This window comes from Rhagoletis pomonella, unplaced genomic scaffold (genome assembly GCF_013731165.1).
Source record: "Rhagoletis pomonella isolate Grant_MI unplaced genomic scaffold, Rhpom_1.0 Rhpom_scaffold_00011, whole genome shotgun sequence".
Taxonomy (NCBI): Eukaryota; Metazoa; Arthropoda; class Insecta; order Diptera; family Tephritidae; genus Rhagoletis; species Rhagoletis pomonella.
Genome location: NW_023458565.1, coordinates 18679238 through 18688359, shown reverse-complemented (window position 1 = coordinate 18688359; position 9122 = coordinate 18679238). Strand labels below are relative to the sequence as shown.

At 41.0% G+C, this 9122-nt stretch overlaps 2 protein-coding genes across 2 annotated transcripts in view; one reads left to right on the top strand and one right to left on the bottom strand.

Moving 5' to 3' along the window:
• Positions 1 to 9122, bottom strand: part of LOC118746768 (transmembrane protein 184B-like) — a 798314-nt gene that overhangs the window by 208421 nt on the left and 580771 nt on the right. The gene's annotated exons all lie outside the window — the stretch shown is intronic.
• The window catches only part of LOC118746765, a 31641-nt gene that overhangs the window by 21113 nt on the left and 1406 nt on the right, over positions 1 to 9122 (top strand). The window contains exon 2 of the mRNA XM_036480674.1: positions 6445 to 9115. Coding sequence (XP_036336567.1) covers positions 6445 to 9115 — 2671 coding nt within the window. The remainder of the gene's footprint in view (positions 1 to 6444; positions 9116 to 9122) is intronic.

The window sequence follows — 9122 nt, the reverse complement described above, 5'->3', positions numbered from 1 at the left end:
GACGCTTTCGCATTTTCATTTGACGCTTTCTCATTTACAATTGACTATTCTCATTTTCAATTGACGCTTTCTCATTTAAAAATTACTATTCTCATTTACAATTGACGCTTTCGCATTTACAACTGGAAATGGTGTAGTTGCGATAGACTGTGTATACGGCGAAAAAGTCTCGCTAAATAACTCATGTGGACTCTGTAGGCGAGTCTCTCCCAGACCTCTATTGAGTGCTTACACGTCTCTATCGTGTTTCCCTATCCACTCATCCATAGAGGGGGTGTGAATGGAGAAGGAGGTGGTAAGTACCAGCTTAGTTACACCGTCTTATCAGGGATAAAATCAAAACCTCCAAGTCTAGGTACTGAGTCTGTTAAACATACGGTGCCCCTAAGTGCAGCAGTTTTACTTATAATGTCGAGATTCGCTATGTTAAGCATGATCAAAGCCAGGGGTAAAGTGGCCCTAAGGGTCCCACTGATATTGAGGGCGGCCCGTTACACCCAATTCAAGGCTCGAATCGTAACAGTCGTGAACGAGGAACTGGTCACGTAAAAATGCATATTTAAGATTATAACAGTCGAGAACGTACTGATCGTCTCGTAATTCGGTTTGCTGGCTTATTGGCTTAGCAATGGTTTCATAGAGCCGGAAAATAACTTTATAAAAGAGACTCTGTCCCTAATATATTGCTCCAAGTTAAAGTGCTTGACTTGCTATAGGAATGCCGCAAATTGAGGGTAGAGTCGAGTTTCATCTTTCTAAGATTTACAGCGAGTCCATTGTTCGCAAACCAGTTAGTCATCAGGTTGAAGTAACCTTGGATAAAATCATTGAGAGTATCCAAAAATGTATCCCTCACTAATACTGCGTATGATCTGCAAAGGTAATCACCCGACAGCCTCTAATCACCAGTTCCTCTAACAGGCCGTTTACGGCCACAAGCCAAAGAATGGTTTAAAGAGCGCCACCATCTAGCGTGTTTACACTACGCTGGACAGTGGCACTGAGCTTAATTAGGTATTAAAAAATTGCCACTAGAAGGACATTGTTAAAGAACCACTCGATGTCGCGAAAGGCATCCTCAGTGAAGTCTTTATGTATGAAGGCTTCCATTGTCGACTTCACAGGGAGCTCTCGACCGACCAACCCTTAATGTGTATGTCTGTTGAGCTCTTGGCAGGCCGTCACCAGAAATCCGGTTGGTTTCTAATATGCCGATCAATCGGCCTCTTCAGGGATTTAGGCAGTAACAAAGATAGACTGAATTGGTCTGAATCCATTCAATTGTCTGCGGTGGCTTCTCACGGTGGCACGGATCCGAGTGGTCCAATTTCTAGTGATCCATCGCGTAGAGTCGGCTAAATTTGAGCAATGGCTTGGGGTTGCGTAGACTTTAAGGAACTCAGTCGATTCTGGCTAATTGGCATGAACATGGAAGTTCAGAAAAGCCCATAAGGAAAAGTCTAGCGTGGTTAATTTACACGATTTTGGAGGGCAATTCGCGTTACCTTCGCGAGAGTTAGCAAAACAGTACATGCGGTAAGTGCATCTTGGCGCCCACTGTGTGACCCGTAACACTGTCTTGCTGGAGACACATGCCGTCGTCTCCTTTTATATTGGTCATTTTGGGCAAAAAATTACGTTGGCGGTGATAGTCTCACCAACGTCAAAAATACGGGCCAATGACCCGCCATCCTAAAATCCACACCAAACTTTTTTTGTGCATGCATTAATACCCGGGGAATCTCGGCATTAAAAAGTGCACTAGATTAGGTTAGGAAGGCGCATACGAATGACCCATACTTCCACTCGGAGGCAAATTTGCCCACTTTGAATGCCAGGAGGAGGTAAATCCTTCTTACCGAGGTTATTCCATATAGTGTTACTATCCCGGATGGAGCTCCCCAAACTATGGAAAAATTGTGATTCGAAATGCTTGACATAAGAAGTGGTGAATCGATTCCTCATCTCGACGATTTTTGCAGAGGGAGCTTGTTGGTGTACGCCATCGATGGAGCATTGATGCTATAGCCCAGTGCCCTCTGATCACTCTGGTAAGAGCCCTTACAGCATATTTGTTTAACCAACAAACATTTAGGTTATAGAACGATAAGAAAGCGATTCGAATTCTAATGTTTCTCTCTAAGGTAGAACGATTAGAAAACTGTTGAGAACTAAAGCATTCTCTACAAAAAGGGGACTTAGTTCTCGATATCGAGAAAAAGGTTAGATATCGAATCGTATTCTAACATTGAATTCTAAATGTTTTCTAATGTCTAGTGTTTTTCTAATTATTCTCTCATTGAATTCTAACATAGTTCTCTAGCCTGATTTTCGATTCGATTGTACATTATAATTCTAATGTAAAATCAATTTTCGATTCGATTGTACATTATAATTCTTATGTAAAATCAAAACGTTTCTCTAACCATATTTCAGATATACATATGTTTCTATGGGTAAGGAAAATATCAAAACCAAATTTCATCAAAGTTGGATCACACTTAGAAACACCCGCCCACATGAGGGGTGGGCGTGGCAGACACTCAGTCTTTATCATATTTTATATTTTTTCTTTTCTAAGTGCGAATAGAGTTTATACAAAATATCAGCGAAATAGGAGCACCATGCTATTTTTGGCGACTTTAACTACAAACGAGCACTAATAAATAATCGTGTTGATAATAAAGTTTTATTATTTCGACTTATGACTTGTCATTGGCATGGTAATTTGGCATCAGTGACTAAATAATAAACAACAGGTACCTAACCATATCTTAATCTTATTATAAGCAGTGGTCGACGAAAAAGGGTGAGTCATTAGCTGTAACGGCTGCTATGGGAAAACAACTTTCATATTTACATACTACTTTTTAAAGAAAAAGAGTTGTACTACCACTCGCCAGGAGCTGATCCAACCAACTTCAAAACAAATTTTTTTTGATAGTTTTTGATACATTTTTCCAGTTTGGTGCACTTTCAGATTCGGCAAATTTTTAAAATCTGGTAAAATTAGATACTTATTACTTACATCATATTTAATAGTTATATCTACAAGCGAAATCGGTTTGGGGAAGCAAATTAAAAAGAGGCAGAGTAGCCATTAAGAGTGCTCGTGATGCATAAAACTTGCACAAGCTGGTACAAGCGAACACCCTTAATGCATATTTTAGTTGCGTTCGCCAAAACCTTTCTCTTCGCCAAATTCATTCGCTTCGCAAGTGTTAATACCACCCTTATAATAGCGGCATTAGGAGGCAGTAGGTGTGGGGGTCTGAAAAGCTAAAAAGGCAACAAATTTAACGCTTTTGACTATGCTGATAAGCTACTCACCTATATACGTGCCATGAAGGTATCATTGCTTTTAGATTGCAGGTAGCTTTAAAATTGACTAAGAACTACCGCTGTGAAAGGGTCTGTCAATAAAGCGATTAAAGTTCACAATTTTCCCCTTCACCAAAAAAGGGTAGAAAGTTTGACTTAAGTTATCGCATCGTATGTAGGGATAACGCTGAATCAAAGGCTCAACTGGAAGTCACATCTGATAACTGTTACCAACAAAATTCGTCAGAGACTTGAGGATCTCATCATCAAACTCACAGATAAAGGCACCCAAAGGCGGTATGCATGGTCGGGGATGGCAATGCTGGAACCGGTATCACACAGGATTTAAAGCCCTCAGTGGAATTCTAGAACCCGTCACGCTAAATTTTAATCGTAAAAAATCCCTGTGTGAATATGGATTGTGCTTAAAAATATACAACGCCTCCAGGGAAACATAACATTTACATAATGCTTATGATTTTATGTTGAACCCCGTCCTCATTCGCGTTACATATTTTTAGACCCATACGCTTTTCATTTAGAGTTTTTTAGCGACAGAAATTTAGAATATGTACATTTTGTTACACATTTCACATCACGTCTGTTTAACAGTACAAAAATACGACGGGAATATTCCACGCCTGATTTTGAGATTAACCTTCTCTAATACGTTAATCTCTGTTCAAACTGGAACCAACCGGAAGGCTCCCGCATTCGCTCGGTCTCTTCGTATGTCGCCAAAATATTGATTCTGCTTCTCATCTACTATGTATATAATTTATGTAAATCCATCGATATGCTCTTATTGAGCCTCGATACACTACATCTTTTCCAACAGTATTTCAGAAAAACACAAATGTTTTTCAGAAAATGCCAAATGAATTTCGGAAAAGTTCCAATGATTCTCAGAAAAACGCAAATGTATTTCAGTAAAGGGCAAATGTATTTCAGAAAAATATTTTTAGAATACAGTTGTGCTTTTCTGAAATTCATTTGTGTTTTTCTGAAATACATTTGCCCTTTTATGAAATATTTTTGGTTTTTTTTAGAATTTGATTTGGCTTTTTCTGAAATACATTTGGTATTTTCTGAAATACATTTGAGCTTTTCTGAAACACATTTGAGTTTTTCTGAAATACATTTGGATATTTGCTGAAATACATTTTAGTTTTCTGAAATACATTTGCGCTTTTCTGAAATTCATTTTGCCTTTTTCTGAAATACTGTTTGAAAAGGTGTAGTCTTTTCAGACCGTCTGATACCGGTTTTTCAAAGGTGAAAGGTACCTCAGCAATTTCAGATGCCGAAAAATGCGATATGACTTCATACTACATACATATATACATGTAGTATTTTCGGGTGTTACGTCTCATTAATTCCACTTGAAAATGTGTTTTTACTTATTTCACATTTAATGCGCGGAGAATGAGTGGGAGCCTAATTACCTCCTAGCAACAAAAACAGCGGGCAGTATTATTTCGAAGTTGTGAACGACTTTGTTTCCTTAGGAGCCAGCAAGCACACGTTAGTCGGAGATCTAACGAAGCATAATTTTTGCCCACTGGTGCTTAGTTAAGCTTAACATGGCTTTTTAAACGAACAGAAATCAGCCTTAACGAATCTCTGACTTTTTCTGGGCTAAAATGCCGTCACAGGCAACGCGTTAAAATGATACTAAAAATGTTTGTTTGGTGTCTCCGAAAAATTATCTTTGAAGTGCCGAATACGCTTATGATTCAAAAGAAAAATGTGTGATTAATATCAGCAAAAGTGTGGTTAATATCACCAAATCATTATTGAAAATATCAACAATGGCATTGTTAATAAAAAACAAAAATCACTTTGATTCCTTTTCAAGTTTGAATTAGGTAATATTAGCGAATTTTTGGTTGACTTTTTTTCACAGTTACTGCACAAGATTGGTAGAACTACAAGGAGGAAAAAAAATCTAAGAAAATTTATTTGGCTAAAATGAACTATAAAAGTGCTGATATAAGTACAATTGTACCTACTTTTCCATCGCTGGTAGGTACCGGGACATGAGCCTTTTCATAGCCTATATGGTCGACGGCCTTTCTGTGGTCAGTCAAAACGATAGGCAGCTGTGCGCCTATGGTAAAACGGCAAACTAAGAAATCGAGAGAGAGAAAAGAGAGACTTTCACCCCTATTGCGAGTGTCGACTAGTAGTAGATAAACGACTGTTAGTCGATTAACGATTATCAGCGGTATTTTCAAAGCCGTTTTCTCGTTCAATAAATAAGTGTGATTGGTTTATAGTCGCTTGTTGAACTAGAAATCAACATTCACAGTACCATGGAAAAGCGATAATCGAATAGTTGTTGTTTACCTACTACTAATCTATGCTCGCAATAGGGGTGTTTTACACTGCGGGGACCGTCTTCGCCCAGTATCTGAATGTTTAATTTCATAAATGGCCTAAGGTTAGAGTCCACTTTTATGGAGCCAGCACAAAAGATAGGTGACTTTTAATCCCCTTAAATCATAATAATAAAACAACGGTTTGGTCATTATTACAGAGAATTCAAGTAAGGTATGTTTCAGCATAACAAAATTATTCACAAAACACACGAAAACTTGGTTTATTAACTTGTATTTATAAAATATTTGAAGAAGTTAACCTATATCTAAAACGTTTTGGTACACAAAAAATAAGTCAGTGGCACCGTTCCATCGGCAGGTAATTTCGGCCCATTTCTGTTATCAAGAATCTACTCATAAAACACCAACCTCCTTTCGAAGGCGGCGTAAAATCGTTGGTTCTTTCAATTGTGTAAAAAGATGAAAACGTGCACAACGCCAAGCTTCTCCGGCCAAGCACTAAGCAAAATGTGCTGAGCGCGGATTGTTTTGTTCTTTTTAATGGATGTCCATTTAAAAGGTAAGCTACTTATATCCAGCAAATAAGCAAAAATTTTGATGATTAATTGACTGGGTGGTAAAAGCTTATATTCTGAATTTTTTCCCATAAAGAAGCCGTAAATTGTACCCAAAGGAAGATGACTCAATTGTTATTCCCTGTTTTCGTTCTCCTTTATTCTAGTCCCAAGGAATTATCATAATCTTTATATGACCCTTTTTCCTTCGTTTAATCCTAATGTAGCACCGACGAGGATGCCCGCCAAGCAATGATGCATGATCGTAAAAAAATCAATGAGGTTCAAGTACGTTTATTGCTTTCCTCACGCGCTGAAATGCAAAAAGTTATAGAAACTGCACGTCAGCAGTCGCTGCTAGCCCTCAAGAATGCCGCTGCATTGTCAAGCATCAAAGCCACCGTGTCATCACCGGTTTTGCCCACACCACAACCACCAGTTATTACCCACAATAGTTTACATAATATACTTTCCAGTGCTGCACCATCATTTTTGGCATACCAGAAACAAGCTGGTATCACTTTGATAGAAAATCCCCATGAAAACAGCCCCACTGAAATAAAAGATACATATCGTAGTAGCGTTGAAAAAAGTCGCGATCGTCGTCGCTCCGCATCGCGTGATCGCCGTCGATCACGTTCACGTGACCGCAGCGATCGAAATGATCGTGGCAGTTCACGTCGAGGTCGGCGTGATAGAAGTCACTCCCGATCGCGAGATCGCGATTGGAAGAGTCGACGCTCTAGCCGACGTTCACGCAGTCGAGAGCGTAGTCATGATCGGAATCGGGAACGTAGCACCGATCGTAATCGAAATTCGAGTCGTAGCACTGCAAATAATAAAGAGCGTGACAATGGCCATCAGTCCAGTAAGTCTATAAGAGACATAGCGAGTAATAAAATTGGCAACAAATTACCGGATACAAATGAAAGTGTCAGCGCTAAAGTGGGCAGCATTCCCTCTTGGGGAATACCTGCCATGAATTCGTACCAAACAAAAAGTACAGAAAATAATGCAACAGCTCTAAGCAACTCTGCCACATTTGGTGTAGCAGCCACTGGTATGAATAGTATGTTAAATCCCTTTAGTATGGGCGGTGCAATTCCAGGCATACGTAGCGCTCAGATAGCGAACTCCTACACCAGCACCGCTGTCAATAAAAGCCCAGATTCTCAAGCTAACCTGAGCTCCGTAAATATACCAGCCGCCAGCATGGTACCAGCATTCCAAAGCTATTCTTCTTCGGTCTCTACCACTAACAACTACAGCATCAATTTGTTCAACTCGAATTCGAACAGTAGCGACTCTGCCAAACCTTTTGCTCTGCAAAACCCCTACACAGCAGCAGTTCAACAAGCAACAATGAATACCAACTCGGTAGACTCGACTAGTTCCGCATCCGGCAGTCCCACGCAACAGAGCAGCAACACAATGTTCCCTGGTCTCAGCTTAATGGACAAGAAACCGGATCTTAAATTGCCACAAGCAGATTCAACCATTTCCACAGCTACATTGCCGCCCGGCGGTCAGTTACCGCAAGAGCCAATCGCTTTCGCCAATACAAACCCATATGCACAGATGTATCCCAATCTGTTTGCACAAGCCGCTGCTGCCAGTGTTGGCAAACTGAGTAGCATTCAACAGAAAACACGCGAACCAGAAATGCAGCGGTCAAAAGAGACATCGAAGGAGAGTTGCTGCCTCAAGATTAGCAACATGTGCAGCAGTACGACCTACAGCGACATACGTAAATTCTTCATGGGTCTCTTTATACCGCACAACGGCATCAAAATGGTGAACGACAAACATGGCATACGCACCGGCGTAGCTTATATACAATTCTCCCGAGTCTCCAGCGTACACAAGGCCATGATGCGCAACCATACGCTGCTGAAGTCGAAGCCAGTTAAAATGGAGATCGTGAGCGATGATGAATTCGAGCAAGCCGAGGACAGTTTCCGCCCTCAAGGACGATTCGAGCGTAGTGATCGCAGTGAGCGTAACTATCAAGATAGTCGTAGTGACTACGATCGTCACGACGATGATGGTGATGGTGGAGAATCGAACTACCGCGGTGATCGTGGGGGAGCTTTTGACAATGAATTGAAAGATGAACCATACACCGTACTCTGCATTGAAGATATACCCAATGCGGGAGCTGAGCACGATATTATGCGTATGTTCTCATCGTATGCTATTTACGATATACTCCTAACACCGAGTCGCGAAAATAGGCGGGAATTCAAAGGGCATGTGCTATTCTCACGCGCTGAAGAAGCTAAAGCGGCATACGAGGATAGATCTAGACATATGATTGGCTATCGGAAAGTTCGTGTGCGTCCATGTACGGTAGAGGAAATGGAGAGAGAAAAAGAGAAAGTACGTTTGGCGAATGAGCAATTGATGAAAGAAGAGGAAGCCTTGGCTGAGGCGGAAGCAGAGGCAGAGGCAGAGGCGGAGCGGCTTAAAGAAGAGGAAAATCAAGGAGGAGAGGATGATATGGATGTAGCGGATGATGCGAGTAGCGTAAATGGCGGCGAAGGGCCGAAAAACGACGAGCAAGGTGAGCCGAACATGTTGTCAGACCCCAGGAATCCCAAGATACCAAGTCTTTTCGAACTACCTGTAAGCAATAATGATAACAGTGTGTCAAGGCGCGATACCGGAGTTAGTAGTGCACCAAGCGATCCACGTCTGCGCCGACAAAAACCCAGTCGTTTCGAACCCTTAAATCCGGCGGATCAAATCAGTCGAAATTTGAATGTTAACAGCATGGATATGGGTATGAACAGCAATATCGGCGGCAACATGGGTATGAGCAGCAACATGGGCATGGGCGGCAACATGGGTATGAGCAGCAACATGGGCATGAGCGGCAGCATGGGAATGAACCCCAACATGGGCA